Source organism: Simochromis diagramma, unplaced genomic scaffold, assembly GCF_900408965.1.
Source record: "Simochromis diagramma unplaced genomic scaffold, fSimDia1.1 OVJJ01000603.1, whole genome shotgun sequence".
Lineage (NCBI taxonomy): Eukaryota > Metazoa > Chordata > Actinopteri > Cichliformes > Cichlidae > Simochromis > Simochromis diagramma.
In genome coordinates this window covers 19508014-19524623 of record NW_024387414.1, presented here as the reverse complement: position 1 = coordinate 19524623, position 16610 = coordinate 19508014, and the positions used below count along the sequence as shown (strand labels likewise).

General features: G+C 40.8%; 1 protein-coding gene across 4 annotated transcripts in view; it reads right to left on the bottom strand.

Annotated features, from left to right (window-relative positions):
• dennd5a (DENN/MADD domain containing 5A) overlaps positions 1-16610 on the bottom strand; it is a 33846-nt gene that overhangs the window by 4607 nt on the left and 12629 nt on the right. For 2 of the 4 annotated variants that reach the window (XM_040010863.1, XM_040010864.1), the window contains 14 exons: positions 12567-12754; positions 11480-11791; positions 10144-10359; positions 9813-10047; positions 9397-9486; positions 7724-7874; positions 7511-7604; positions 6722-6853; positions 6297-6449; positions 6100-6187; positions 5922-6009; positions 2946-3074; positions 2304-2425; positions 2073-2218 (listed from right to left, as the gene is read on the bottom strand). In XM_040010863.1, coding sequence (XP_039866797.1) covers positions 2073-2218; positions 2304-2425; positions 2946-3074; positions 5922-6009; positions 6100-6187; positions 6297-6449; positions 6722-6853; positions 7511-7604; positions 7724-7874; positions 9397-9486; positions 9813-10047; positions 10144-10359; positions 11480-11791; positions 12567-12754 — 2144 coding nt within the window. The remainder of the gene's footprint in view (positions 1-2072; positions 2219-2303; positions 2426-2945; positions 3075-5921; positions 6010-6099; positions 6188-6296; positions 6450-6721; positions 6854-7510; positions 7605-7723; positions 7875-9396; positions 9487-9812; positions 10048-10143; positions 10360-11479; positions 11792-12566; positions 12755-16610) is intronic. The other 2 variants (XM_040010865.1, XM_040010866.1) reach the window with 1 other exon arrangement.

The window sequence follows — 16610 nt, the reverse complement described above, 5'->3', positions numbered from 1 at the left end:
GAAGGAGGAATTAATAAGTCATATAGTGATATTTTTACAACAAAGGTATGCAGACGAGTGATTTTTGGACGTACAACATGTCGAACTGTGAAGCAGATGGGCTCCAGCAGCAGAAGACAACAAAAGAATGGAAAAATGTTGCCTGGTCTGACGAGTCTTTTGCTGCAATATTCAAATGGTAGGGTCAGAATTCGACATGAGCAACATGAAAGCATGGATCCATCCAAACTTGTATCAGTGGTTCAGGCTGCTGGCGGTGGTATAATAGTTAGAAGGATATTTTCTATCTTGACCCCGATACCAAGTGTGTACAGTGATCCCTCACTATAACACTGTTCACCTTTTGCGGCCTCGCCGTTTGGCAGATTTGTTTTTTTGTGTGCAATTTGCATGCTTTTTAATTTTTTTACAGCACATTTTTAATCAGTCTCCTCTGTGCCACGTCTCCTTTACAGTACAGAATGCGTTCAGCTTGTCAAATTTACATAAATCTTCGATCGCTGGCAGTGTTACTCTGAAGTGCTGTACTGTATGTTTGTAAGTGTTCTCCCCAACATACACAACAATGTCAATGAAACGTTTTGCACCGTCAAAGGCACCTGCGGTAGTGAGGGGTTTTACAGCCTTAAAACATCTATAACAATTTAAAAAAATAAAGTTGGCTACTTCACAGATTTCACCTATCGCGGGTTATTTTTAGAACGTAACTCCCGCAATAAACGAGGGACCACTGTGTTGTAAAATGCACTTAAACTGACTACTCAAACGGCCTCCACAGTCACCAGATCTCAATCAAATATGGGGTGTGGTGGAACGAGAGATTCACATCAGAGATGTGCAGCTGACTAATCCGCAGCAACCGTGTGATGCTATCACGTCATAATGGAGGAAAATCTCCGAGGAATGTTTTTAGCACCTTGTTGAAATTTATACCATGAAGATTAAAGACAGTCTTGCAGACAAAAGGGTGTTCGACTAGTACTAGGCAAGGTGTGACTACAATACAGGAGGTGAAGAAGTAAAATTCTAAATAAAAAAGCTGAATATAATACAATAAAGTAAATAAGCTTAAAAATATAAATAAAAAAAAAATCAATCAGAATAAAAATCGCTTGCTAAATATAATAAAAACAAGCACAGCAAATGTCAGGTGGCATTAAAGTGACTGAGTATACAGAGAGTGTAAATTGTAGTACACAGTGCAGGGTTGAAATATAGCTAACGAGATGAGAGAGCAGATAATTCTTTGCTAGAAAAACGTGTTGCATGTGAAAAGTTATTGCACGAGGTATGAAATATTTCCTGTGTCCATCTTTATTGAAGTGGAGCTGAACAACTCTGTGTTTACATCTCTGGCTTCTTTGCACAGTTGGAGGAGAAACGTTTGAAACAAAACACCATTTCACCAAAACAGTGCGGCAGAGAAAACAATGACGGCAGTCAAATTGTTACCTGTGCAACTCATCCAGCAGCACAACTGATTGATTTTAGCATGAAGTGCTGTGAAACTGGACATTTTTCCTAGAGTAAGCAATTTAAATCAGAAGTCTCAGAGTTTGTGTGCCCAGGGTCTTTCATCAGGGAGAGTTTCTAGGGACTCATCATTGTAATCCAGATAAAGCTGGTTTGCCTTTGAGTCACATGCTTGCTGCCAATTACTCAGGCTACACAGCACTTAGAACAGTTTGGGAGAAATGACATTTGATGAGTTATTTATGACAGATGGTCAGCTTCTACTAGAGAGAGCAATAACTGTTTTATTAGTGCGGTTCACATTTGTATACATGCACTTTTTAATGATAGACCACTGTTTTATTATAAGTGGATTACTTTGTGGACCCTTCAGCTATTGCTTGCAGATATCAGCCGATATCAAGTCCCTGGGGTCCAAATTTGATAACCATCGATTTAGATAATATGGTTAGTAACAGAGTTATATTTCTTTCCATCTGTGCTGCTTTCTTCCCTAATTGCAACACTTACTTTTTTGCAAATTTACTTACTATATTATCCAATTAAGAACCCAGTTGTAATGCGGTGGAATTAGCCTTTATATGAGAATTAATACCAACCTCAAAAGTAATCTCCAGAGTATTTCTGGGGACCTGCAGGACTCCGGTCTCCGCCAGCTCACCAGAAACACACACCCAAGGGTTGGCTGTGAACATGGAGCCACCCAACTTCTTACTCGGAACAACCACCACGTGGTAGGGGATCACTGAGAGGCAGAGGGAAAACAAAGGTTACACAATGAACTGAAATCCAGAAAAGCTGGTTGTTCATGGAGACAGGGTCAGGCTCACTGATGGTTGTGAAGACGTTGGTGAAACAGAAGTAATCCACAGCATTAAAGGACAGGAGGTGGTAAAGAAATTGCTCCTTCTCATCGTCACAGCGCAGGAAGGCGTAGCGCTTGTATAGCTTCCTAAAAAGAAGAAGATTGTTAGAGAAATTAAATTGTTTCTGCTACGATTACAATTAAAATATAATAATGCCTTGGTATATACAAGAAGCATAAGACATGATCATTTTTGTGGTAAATGGATGACAAAGTGCACACTGTTTAGCATTAGGTGAAATAAATACCACTGTAAGGTCAATAAAAGGCAGACAGAAATCCCCTGACCCACTTTAGTACTCAGATATCAATTATGAAGAAAACTGTGAATTATTTATGTAGAGAGGAACTATAGCATGATGCTCTGAAATTTCAAGAGACTTAATGCATTATAAATGGTTAGATCACATCTTCATTTCATATGACACAGACATTGCTTCACAAAACAAAGAAAGAAGGTCAGATGAGCACACACAGCAGGAAGAAAAACAAATCCAAAGATCTTTAATCTGCATCAGCGTGACTTATTGCAGTTGTTCAGACAAATAGTGACCCTGCGATAAATGGAAGCACATATAAACTCTGCTGTTTGTGTCCTTTTGCTCACTTTGTAAGCTCGTGATCTGAAAGCAGCTGCTTCAGGTGTCTGGAAAGGAGCTTCTTCTCCATAGAGAGGCGAACCCAGGCTCGGGCCTTGCCCACATCTGTCTTAATCTCGCTTATGTTCTGAATGTGCCTGCAAATAAAAAATAACAACAGATTTAGAGATTAGAGGGAGGAAGAACTGATGCTAGATATCAGACATAGAAAAATTAGATTCCTGCAGTGTCACAGAAGTGCAAGTATAGACAATACTTCAACATATTATCAACAATTCCAGTCAATTTTATTCATATAGAACCAAATCACAACAGAAGTCTCCTCAAGGTGCTTTATATTGTAAGATAAATACCTTACAATAATACAGAGAAAGCCCCAACCATCAAACAATCCCAATGAACAAGCACTTTGAGGACAGTGGGAAGAAAGAACTCCCTTTTAACAGGAAAAAAACCTCCAGCAGAACCAGGCACAGGCAAGGGCAGCCATCTGCTGTGACAGGTTTGGAGTGAGAGGACGAAGAGAGTCAGAGATGAATAATAATTCATGATTAAATGCAGAGTGGCATGTAAGCACATAAAGAGTGAAGAAGAACTAAAAAGTCTGATATCTGACATGAATATATTTTGTTTGCTCTCAGTGGAACAACCAAGGTGATATGAACGGATTTATACAGGTGAACACACAAGTGTGTTGTCTAAATTTAACTGTGTAAACTTAAATTAATTTCCGCCAATCTGGAAACCAAGCTGCCATCGCCTGATGATTTACTGTCTGGGGGCAATGGACAAATGTTTCCAGGCTCCTGGTGTAGCTAAATATTTTCCAGATAAGAGATACTTTATATCAGGCCGAAGACCTCCTGCTCAGTCCAATCATGTTTCCAGTTATTTCTTTATATGAAAACCTTTTTTCTTTTTTTTTCTTTTTTTTTAAGTGAATAGAAAGCTAAATAGCTAATACACAATAGCATTTTTAGAAATGCATTCTTGCTCTCTGTACAGACCTTTTGATTGTATGTAGCCAAAGTTCACACTCACGTAGTTGTTGCACATTTATATGCAGAATCTTCTTAAAGAGATTCAGATTCAACAATTCAACTCAAAGAAGCAGATATAAACAAATGTTGATGTTTAAAAAGCTTCAGCACCCTAAAAGAATATTAAACTATCAACATTGTAAGAAACTGACAAATGAAAAGGCTGTATTAATTAACTAAAAAAATAAAATTTGAAGAAATTTCAGCATTGCCTGTCCCAGTCTGACAGATAATTAAATACAAAGTGTCCTGAGATGCTGTGACCTGGCTCTGTGTAAATAAAACTGTAACTGATGCTGTTACACACAGACCGAAGTCTGTCTCTGTTCGCCCCATGTGATGTTTCCGCCGTGGCCGTCTCGCCCCCGCGCCATCGCTCCGAGCCACTATCACGTCTCTGACGTCCAGACACATTTCCTTCCACTCCACCTGTGCCATACGCGCTTCTTCTCCACCTTCCATCCCCCTCCCCGTCTCCACCCTCCACGCCCAATCACGTCAAGTAACCCAGTTTTCTGTGCTCGTTATCGCCATAGCAACAGTGGGAAACACCTATTACATGAAATGTTATTATTAACGCACTGCAACACACGCGAAGCTTTAAAAATGTGAGATTAACTCCCTGTTAGGATTAAATAAAGTATTATGATGGTGGTTGCCTCTTTGCCACCGTGTCTGTGCCGTCAGACGTTTACGTGAATGCGGAGGAGGGTCCGTCCACCAGTGCGGAGTCGAGCTGCATGTTTGTGCCCCAAGTTGACCCCTCCTCTCCTTTCCACTCAGTCAGACTGGCGGGGGGTCTGGTAATTAGGCTGGAAGTAACACGCTGTTACACATACACTTACACTGTGTCGTCTTCAAACAACGCAACCCCAGACTCCTCAACCCTGGCTGGTTATGGTGGGTAAACATGACGAAAGTGATGCAGACACACACATACATGCATGTTGAAGCATGTAGATATAGAGCTGTCGATGATGTTAAAACTCTTGGCTTTTAAAAATAATAGACCGGATGACAACATTTTGATCAAATTGGGGCAACAAGGCTTGCCTGAGGGTCTGGGATGGTGATCAGTGAGGGTTTTTCCTGTATGTCGTGTCCTCTCTCCATCTATGCAGTCGCATATCTCACGGGCTCCACAAAGGTGAAACTGCTTTTTGTATAACACGACTACTACGGACAAAATACTCACCTTTATGCCTTTTTTGTTTTTAAATATGAGAGTCTACACATGTATATATGAACTGTATAATTATGTGGGATGCATATTTATAGGTTATTTTATTTAATTTTGTCCTTTATTTGAATGTTTCTGTACTGCCTTTTTCTGGACCTTTGCAATCCTGGATTTTTCTAACAGCTTACAAATTATCTTTATTTTGTTATTATTATCATTAACTAAAACATACAGTTATAATATGCATAGCAGAGGTGGATCTGGATGTTCAGTGCAGTGGTAGGAATTAAAAAATAAATAAATAAATTCTGATTAGAAAAATAACATCACAGCATTTAAGCAGAATTACTTCATGCTTTTGTTTATATCGTAAAAGTCATAAGAAAATCCTTCTCTAAATATAAATGCTATTATATTAAACTAATGGTATTCCTGCAAATACTGCTGGTTTTATAGTATTTTGTTTGGAGAGACTATAGTAATAATGTAACCCACAGTGAAATCCGCAAGTTTTATGTGTGTCTTATTTCAGGATATTGGAATTTTGGACGCATGAGGATACACAGGATCAGCCCAGATTATTATGATAGGGATATAATAACAATATTGCGTTCAATGGTCTACCACAGGGGGGCAGTATCAGTCTAAAATACATTGGTCTGAAGGTGCCCATTTCCAGAACATCTTTGAGTACTTTGAGCATGAAATGATTTCATTCCTCTTTTATTCCTTCGCTGAGGTGCACATTTCAGCAGATGCCTCACCTCATGTCCTGGATCAGGGAGATTTTCAGGGGAGGCATAACCGATCCGCCGCCGTCAGATTTACGTCTCTCGGTGTCATGAATGAACCCTGGAGTAAAAGAAAGAAGCGTAACTGAAGCAGAAGCCATCGGTTTGTTAAATGACTGCGATCATCAGCTGAAAGGATTTTTGTTCTTACCTGGAGGCCCTAAACTACCTGGGGTTGCATTTTTCTTCTCTTTGCTGTCCTGGTAGTGCAGCAGGTGGGACCACAAGGCAGATTTACCCTTAAAAGAAAGAGAGAAAACCGGCATTAGTGCTACACTTCCCCCGAGAGCACTGTATGTTAAAACGGGTGTGCATGCTGACTGCAGTCATTTCGTTTTCTTTCCTGACCTGTTTAACCTGCAGCCCGTGGCTCCAGATCCTCTCCAGCAGGTCACAGAGACTTGCAATCAGGGTGTTTTCCTCAACACCGGTGATGCTGACCTCTCCGTGGCCCAACTCCACAGCCTCACGCCCCATCTTCTCTACCAGCATACGTTTGGTCTACAGAGAGACAACAATTCAAACCTAATATTTGTTTCTGAGCAGCCGAAAGAAATACCTTAAAAACAGACGATTCGTGTAGGTAGAAAATGCTTTATTTTGGGGGTTTTTATGTTTTGAAAATTGGTCATAACTCTAAATAACACTGCATTAACAGCATTTAAAGAGCGTTAAAGTAGCCAAAGAGAGCTTCATCCCAAACTTCAATCATAACCGAGTTTTATACGTGATGAGTTTTAATCTGTGAAACCAAAAACTGGTGATAGGCAAACCTTGTTCCTGCACTCCTTTAGCAATCCTTCAACAAATTTCCAGTTAGTCTGAGCGATGACAGACGGTGACAGGTTGGACAGTTTAGGCTGTCTGATGGTTGTGCCCAAGTTTCTGGCTTCCTGGATGTATTTCTGATGAAAGACAGACAGGATTTAGTTAGCGAGTACAATAACGTGTGCGCATGTCACTACATCTACAACAAACAGCTCTGTGGTTAGACAGAGCTGGTGTCGCTCTGTATGGGAATATTAAATCGAAGCACGTCCTACAGTTTAAACTACAAGGATCAAGATAGGTCACAATTTTGGAGAAAACTGATAAAATGAAGCTGCATTTTAATTACGTCACTGCTTATCAGTTCCACCTCCTAAACCCACACCTGACACACACAAAAGTAACAGTGATACTCAAACAAATCTCAGCTGCTGTACGTGGAGGAAAAGACCACATGCGTGGACAGGTACTGCGCTCTACGGACAACCAACACATACCACGTCCACAGTCACCGACTTTAGACAGGGCTTGAAGGACTGCGAGAGCCAGTAGTAGTCAAGAAACAGCAGGAGCTGGAGCTCCGGAAACAAACACTCTACATGCTGCGAGTGTGAGGGCGTGAGTGTAAGGCAAGCAGAAAAAGAAAAGAAATGAAATGTGTGAGAACAGGTGTAAGAGCAGACATTGATGGGAAGAGCAAACAGACAAGAGATCATGCAAAATGACATCAAAGCTCAAGCAGTCCATCTGTGTGAAGGAGCTGATGAAAGAAAACACTGTGGGGGCGCTCTCACCTCTCTCTGGTCATTGTCTAAATAAAGGTGCTCAGCGTGCTGCTTCTGCCGATCCCTCCTCCTCCACTGAGCCGGAGCGCTCCTCTTGGCCCATCTGTAACACAGAAAAAGAAACAAATGTAAAACAGCCATCAAACCCACACATCAAAGGTTCATTTCAAATATACACTAATCACAAGAGGACAGAGACAGTAGTGAGCTACAAATACTCACTTGTTGCTGGTGGGTCCAGTGGAGAGCACATCAGACTGCAGTCGGGGGAAGAAGCCCTGCTCGTAGCGCCCCTGGCCGATCTTCATGTCCAGCAGGTGGGGGTGCAGGGCAGTGTGGTCGATCTTTGAGACTCTCATCTCAATGGCTTTCTCTGTGGAGGTGTGTGAGGGGTACACAAGTCAGCAGAGGGATTATATCATCATGTTTCAAAGTCACCCTACTTTTACTGCTGAGATGTGTGCGTTTGATTAAATGTCTTCTTTCCATCTTACTCTTGAATTTAAAAGATGATCCGGTGAAGAATTTTAGTTAAGTTATTCCAGCATCTAATACAAAAAAAATCATTTAGGATTGAAAAGATTAAAAAAACAAAACAAAACAGTCCCATCACTAAAAGATATAGCTTTTTGCCATTTATGGAAACAGATCATCAATAAAATGATTTAATGGATATCCTGACTTCAAAATTCCAGGAACAACTGGAGTAAATACAACAGGTTCATTGTTATACCAACCCTGTCAAGTTATGTTGTGAAATTCAGATAATGACTAAGAACTTTTCATTTCAAATTTAGAAACCAGGTGACAGCAGAAAAGAAAAGAAAAAGCACCCACAGAACCAGGAGAAATGACAGAAAAAAGGCTCAGAGCAGATGTTTTGTTGTCTTCAAAAGAACCAGCCGAGTCATGCAGCTTTACACAGTGATTTTTTTGATGCTTTATTAAAAACATCCCCCCACACACATGGGCTGTGTGAGGAAAAGCTCCCACGATGTTAGAGAAACAGAGAAAAATAATACTACTTCCTGTTGTCCATCAAATGGCAATAAAAAACAAAAGCCAAAAAAAACAACAAAAAAAAACAGGGGGTGTGAGATATTTGACGCTGCAAAAGCGCAGCATGAAAACGGTGGAAAAACACTGGCTGGGTGAAGTTGGAATTCACATAAATGTAATTTCCTGTATAGGATTTATCATCAACCCTTTAACCTGTACGTGTTACATTATAGCTGCAGGAAAGGCTTTGTTAACCCTTTGAGATATACTTTGAGTAATTTGATCCGATTTAAAATTAAAACGAGGAAAAGAGACTGTCTTTTATTTACTGACAAACATTACTTTAGATTATGTATTGGAGCCTGCTTTGAGTCCTTTTGAATTAAATTTGGCCATCACTGATGTCCACTGATGGCAAAACAGACGTAAATCATGACATTAAACCTCATAATAAGCTTCCTAAGTTACTCAGTAAGGGGTAATTCTTGCACAAATATCTCAAAAGGGTTTGAAAACTTTTTCCTGCAACTATATCAGTAAAAATCAATAACAGATCACCAAGCTTTGGAAAAACTGTCATGTGTGCAATGCAGTGAGGATCTCATAGAGGAATTTATTTTACAGTAATATGTGAAAAGTTCATGGTAACATTTGCTTCATCTCTTATTCACCCCTTTCTCTTTTCACATTCTCCAGACTCAGCAGAATGAGCAAGAGCATCCGTCCATGCTTTTAAAAGCTTTCCTGCATAAACCACTGCCAGTATGACTTATTCCAAATACAAGGTTAAAGGAAGTCTATACTTCCTCTATGAGCCAACCTAACTTAACACATTGCACACATAATTGAAAGAACCACCACCCTAGATTGGTTGAGATAATGAGAACAAATATTACGAAATTCGGTCTCGGCCTTCTCTGGCTCAATGACATGAGGTCCAGGAGCGATAAAGTCAGCTTTTTCAAGACGCTTTTTAAACAGGGTGTCTGCAAGCAAGACAGCAACAACCAGTCAGGTAACTAAAGACAGCAAACCTCCAGAGGTCTGTCAGATTCGTACATGACTGCACTGCAGATTATTGAGTTCTGCGGTTTTAAATGCTTCTTTAATTACAATCACAAACATTCAGAGGTCCATTTCTTTTAATAGTTTTAAATTAAAGACACTCCAGTGAAGCTGTTCATTCTCAATGCATAACCTGCAACTTTATTAAGTGCAAACCTATCAAGAGTTAAGAGAGCCAAATTAAAACATTTGGAGCTTTGAAAACAATCCCACCATATAGATTAATGTTCCTCCTTTTCCTCCTCACCTGCTTCTTCGATGTTTGTGCACTTCTGATACATAGAAGTACGCAGCGTGGGCGTGCGCACGTTCAGCATGCGGATCTTATCCACGCGAGCATCAAACACCCTCAGCGTGTGCTCCTTCTCCTCGTCATCGTGACAGAGGATCTTACTGTCGATGAAGGACGCAAACATCTGCGTCTCCAAGAAACGTGACAGGAAGGGCAGGTAGGGTTCTGGTTGGTCAGACAGGAAGGAGGCCTGCACACAGACAACAGGTACAAGATATAAAGATTACATATATATTATGCTAAATCATTACTATGCTTTGCTAACAAAGCAGCTATACCACTTTACCTTGTCAAAGTTCTGCATCTGGTCTCGATTGGTGAACCAGGACTCTTTGTCATGACTCGGCTGGATGACAAACACCTCATAGTCTGCAAACATCTGGGTGAACCGGTTAGCGAAGACCTCGCGCACCTGGATGTTGAGCTGGTGCATTTTCAACTCTTCCTCATCACACTGAACCCGCCCATCCTTGTTGCTGCTGGCATCCTCTCTGACCTCCAGCTGATGTGCATCAACATTAAGAAACATTGTTGTAAATGCTGATTTTGACCGATTACAATACAAAAGAACACAAAGTAAGAAGGGTCCGAAAAAAAGGAAAACACTCATTCAATGAAGAAAAGAAGCACATCTATTTTTCACGTCACCTCTTGTGACTTTTATCACATTTATAGTGATGAAGAAGAAGTAGGGTCATGGGAAAGATGGCCAAGGACATGAGTCTTGATTTATGACCTCATTTTAACTGAACATGTCAGCTGGACAGATGCCAGCGCCAGGCAGCTAAAATAACAGAGCAGGGCTGCCACTGTGCAGGAAAATATCCAATCCACTGACGTGACCTGGAACGCCATTTAATCAGGGCCTTGTTTCTTTAATAGGAATTCAGCCGTGCCTTTAGATAGGAATAATTATAAGTAAGGTCAGACCTTGACGATGCACAAATCCATTCAAGGAAAGCTAATGTTGCCCACAACAGCATAAGCTGCTTACGCTGTACAGAGGCCTTCTCGAAGCATCCATTAATTCATCCGTCAGTCTTTAGACTGAGTGCATCTTATTCATGTACCGCAAAGCTGAAAAATAGTCACACGACTCAGAAATGAGTTGGTGTATTTAAAAGGAAGAGAAAATATTTTAAAAAGCAAACCACCTCCTTTTGTCTACTGACAAAACGTGTGTTTGTGGTGTAAGAGGGCGCCCCCTTATGTTTGCTGTCCCTTACTGCAACGATGCTGCTAGTAACGGATGGTTATGGATGCACTTTAACTCAGACTTCACTCATCAATATAAATTCTAAGAGTTAATTACCTACTTATAGAAATATATTAATTCCAGAAGAAAATGTATTTTCACTGCAATGATTTTTCTACCAAGAAGAGGACCGTTAAATATTTTAATCAAGCTGAGCTCCTGTCCTAAAAATTAAAACACCTCAAATGAATTTCCAGTTGTCAATAAATTCAATAATATAAATATATTCGTAGACCTGGTGCCCAATCTAAAGCTCCTATTTTTACCTACTTAAATGATCAGTCTTGGTGATGTAACTAAGCCCAGTGAGTCACACGTGGTTATTTTTGCAGCCCGTTTTAATTAACGACATTACATCATTTCTCACCTTGTCTAAGCTGACACCTGTACGCTTGACCAGAGCCTGCAGTCTGGCAATTGTCTCATTCTCTCTCAGCAGGTAGGAGTTGAGGGGTGAGGCCAGATTGCCGTTACGCTTGTCAGAGACCATATCAGCTGCTCGGAAGCCCCGGTACTTGGCCTGGCTGTCGCTGGAGTAAATGTTTCCCTCTGGAGACACGCCGAAGGACATGAGCACCTCGGAGATCTCCTGAATGAACTCGAGTTTGTTGGGAAACTGTGGCAACTCCTCTGGCAGTTCAATGAAGTGATTATCAATGTCCACAAAACACAAGTTTGCCTGGAATAAGAGAAATAGCAGAGTAATGATTATATTACATTTAACAAAGCTTTACAGACAGTTATAGTATTGTAATATTATAGATCCTGTTTTTATACATTTCATTCAGTTGGACATTCCAGCCCCCTGAATTAAAAAGGTCACTGATGACTGAAAATATAAAGCTGACACGATCAAGAGAGCAATAACTGACTCTGAAATACCTACACTGTGTAGGTTATACAAAGAAAACGTCTAGTTCAAGTTCAGTTCATTTCCAATTCAGGGTTGCGGTGGGGAGGAACCTATCCTAGCTGCCATAGGTCATGAGCGGGTTACACCCTGAACAAGTCACCAGTCTCTCGCAAGGCCCTGACTCAGAATCTGGTTGTTTACAAGATATTAATCATCAGTGAAAGGGATGATCATCATTCAGCCATCCCACAGCCCGGTCACGAACGGCTCTACTTCACCTAGACCAACTGAAGACCCACACTGCTACGGCATTAGCGCGTCTATGCTTTGCACCAAACACGAACTTTTATGTTTTCTCATACTGAGCAGCATTATTACTGCAACAACACATCATCACACCAACATAAGGCTGAAATGAAATAAAAATATCAAGCAGCAAAGCACAAATCAAATCAGTGCAGAAGCTGCAACACAGTTTGTGAGATAAGAACAAATAAAACCATGAAATTAATGATTTGGTTTCTGGAGCGGTAACACAGTCAAATATTAGACATGACGAAGGTTTGCACTCAGTAACTCAGGCACTGCTCTCTGAATGTACCTCCTGTGGCAGCTCTAGCTTGGTGCGGTCATCCTGCCCATTGGAGTGGAGGCCCATTAGATACGGCACAGGAGCATCGAGGAAATGGAGAAGGGAGGCGGGCAGGATGGGAACGTACACATGCTGCCACTGGAAGGGGAACATTAAGGCTGTGATGCTCTCTGCCACCGTCATCAGCCTCTGGTAATCTGTTACACACAAACAGACAAAAGATAAAGATGGGTGTTTGTAGCAAATACAGCTTTGACATCAGGTTCATCGTCTGATCTGATAACCGATCAAATCTTTAAAATCTTGGCTGATCGTTGTCGTTTCCCCCATTATGAAATTTACCAAATGCTGATGCTTTTATGCATTTACTAAACAAAATATATTGCACAACACTTCCCCCATATCTGAAACCTAAACAATACTCGAGCCAGTAAACATCGTATGACAGGTTACGCAACATGACTGTTTGAATGTTATTTTAATAGGATTACATTGTTATTGCCTTGTCTTCTGTTTGCTCTCAGAGTTTGAAATCCATCAGCTGCACCACATGACGAGACAGCTAATCCCGCTATGTTTGCAGTAGCAGTGTTATATATGACCTTTCATCTGCTTGATCACTTGGCTGGGGTCAAAAGGTAAAACTTGGCTGATGGTGGCAGTTTGAGGGCAGATTCAGTATCGACGGCACATGTGAGTGACCTAACTGGAGTGCTTATACTTTGTTACAAAACTCTTTGGTTATTCTCTGTTCTGTACTTACAGGAATGAGCTGGATTGATTACCAACCTTTAAGGAATTAGCTGTTATGACACACAGAATGTGGATCCTGTCTACCTTTATGGAGCAAACTCGCTGTACCAGAATGACAGGGAATGACTTCTGAAGAGCACAGTTGATGTATCCTGAGCAGCCCTGGGTGCTTTATTATCAACTGAGATCTGAATCACTTTAAGTATGGTATTTGTTCCTTGTTGCAATGCCACTCTAAATGACAGCCTATTACACACAGCATTTTTAAGGCACCAAACTAGAGATAAACTGGCATATCTCTCTTGCCTGATCACACATTAAGTTTTGGTTCCTGTAAGGCCCCACCATTTCTTTTGAATACAAACTCCACTGGAGGGCCTTTTGGGGCGTCTTTTGGAGGATCCAGACTCTGAAGTGTGACACAGCTTGCCAGCTGGCACTCTGGCCAACATTAAATTCCTTTATCATGACTCCACACAGCAGCACTCCTCCAAGTTCAGGCTTTTGCACTTGAGCCAACTGGTATACATGTAAATATGTGTCCAGTCCTCCTCATCTGCATTCCTCTTCTATCCCGCTGACACCTACTGCAGATTCGGGAGCAGCTCTGCCTCCCCCGATATGGTGCCAAAATAAATACCTTTCCTTCATTTGGTCATGTGCTGGTCCATGAGAAGAGACTCTCACCCCAGCCTGGGCCTCTCCCTCATCCCTCTTCTCAGCAGGCTTCCAGGATGGGGACATGAATACTAACATCACCCATCTCCTTCTTAAACTAGGCCACTGACAAGAAACCACTTGAACAAAGGGTCAAGCATTGTCGCTTACACCTAAAGCTGCATGACCTCACCAGTTTAGAATTATCCACACTGAGCAGTGGTAGAAGCTGTGACGGAAGAGTTCGCACGACATAGAAGTGAAACTCAGCACTGTTCTGATCGAACAACTTCCTGCAGCAGTCTCAGATTGTGTCACTAACAGAGGGGACTTGCTAGTTTTGAGCCATTACTATATTAGCAGTGATTAACAGGGGATAAACAAGATAAAACACTCTGTGCTTTCTCTGCAGATGTAGATTAGTTAAGAATAAGGAAGAACCTTTGTGACATTTTGGGCTGACACAGATCCTAAAGATATCATTTGCTGCTGATTTTATTTTGTTCTGGGGAAACAAATTCAAATAAACTCTTTTGATGTCTTTTGGGTCTCCATACCATCTTTAAATATTTAGCTAATGTCACACAACAGATAACATCGGTCACTCATTTTGGTAAATGTCATTTTATTTGCCAGTAGGCACAGATCAGTCAGCAGTGATGATATGAACCTGAAGCCTGACTACAGTTGTGGTCATGGGCACAAAATAGCATGACATTCAAGGGCATGAATGTCAAGGTATTTTAGACTTATGATTTCTTTTCCCAGGGTGGAGTGATTGTACAGCATACTACTTAAAAAAATGAACTGGGTGCACACGTTTGAATTTATTTGGATTATAATTTTTTTTTATTCCCACAGGGTCAAACATACGTAATATCAAATGCAAACTGCACTTCAACCAGGCGCTCTTGGTAGCTATAAAGAAGAATACTGGGTGGATATTTAACCGGTCTTCTTGGCAGAATTGGTTCCTGGCACAGAGTCAACTGACGATCCCGGAATCTGCAGTTGTTTAGAAATGGCTCCAAGAGACTTTCCCAATGTGTAAATCTACATTTCTCTTAGGTCTTCACCAATTTCCTTGGACTTTCTCATTGTTCTGAGTATTGCTTAATCTGATGAGTTCTGTCAAACAATTCTGTTGCTGGCACAGAGAAAATATATCGTAACGACTAACAAGAAGTTAATAGACCTTGGTCTTGTCAAGTTTAAACGCATTTTAGAACCTTGTGCACCATTTATTAAAAGATTAAGGTGAATGCAAGTATACCTTTGAACCTGCATTCATAATCTTGACCCTTTAGACTGTAGATTAGAGAAAATCCTAAATAAATTAAAACAATGTATACTGTACAATCATTCCACCCTAGAAAAAGAACAGTTCAAAGAAATCATTAAAAGCTCGCAGTACCACGACATTCACGCCCAAATTTATGTAAACTTCTGACCACAACTGTATATGAGAGAGATCCTAGATCAGATGCTCAGTTTTTACTATGAATAGCCTAGAACACTAAATATTTTAAGAATAAACCGATATAATTTTCTCGATTTAAGTGACTCGGTCCCCTCACAACAACAAAGACTACAAGATTTTTCATGGAAAAAACTATGAAAACGATGATATACTGGAAAGCTGGCATTGTTTAATGATTATTTGTGTGTTGCTAAAAGCCCAGCGTGATTCTGTATAATAGTGCGGCAGCCTTAAAACACAGAACGTGCAGACAGGGGCGCAGCGTCATATTTGTTGTTTTTAAACTTGATTTGTTAAATAGTAAATGGACTGATACTTACATAGTGCTTTTCAACTCTCACTGAGCACTCAAAGCACTTTCTTATTGCAAGTCACATTCACACAAACCTTCATGCAGTGCTTTACTTTATGCTTCAAAGACACTTCAACATAATGACTGGAGGAACTCTGAGCTGGACTCTAAAACCTTCATCATTTAATCTACTTCAGATCTGTGCATTTGCACTTCTCCTTCACACCTTTTTGTCCCTCTGACTTCACCTGTCCTAACACACTCGACTTCAATAACCTCATGTCAGAAAATGACCAAGAAATAAACATAAAAAGTGCCATCTTAACTGTAGTAACAACACACATAGTAGTGTTAGTGTCTGGGAAGGACAGGAAGGAACAGATTGTATTTGAACATCTTGTCCTCTACAGCTTTGTGGAAAAGATGCTATCTACGCTGTTTTTTTCCTTTAATCAGAATTTCAGTGTTATTTTTAGCACATGCCACACACTGTCGTCTCCTTATTTGCAGAGCATCCCCCGCCTCGGTGTGTGGTGTCCCTTCGTAAAAATCCCTCAGCTCTTCCTCAGTGGCAGATTGCCAAGGCTTAACTCTCCACAACACCCTTCACATGTTCTGCAGTGATGAGCCTTATGGGGGTGAAAAGAACCATGATGTCACTTCCAACCAATAATAATCATCCTGCATCACTTCTCTCCTCCCTGTCTCCGGGTTGCCTAGCAACACCACAGCTTTCCCCATTAAGAGCTTCTCCCTCCTGTGGGCCCTGCAGTTTTGTAAACCATTTGCTTTCGCTTGCAATTGTAATGAATCCCATCAGAACATCAGATCCATCCTTAAGGGATCGCCAAGTTTCTCTGCGCATACGCAC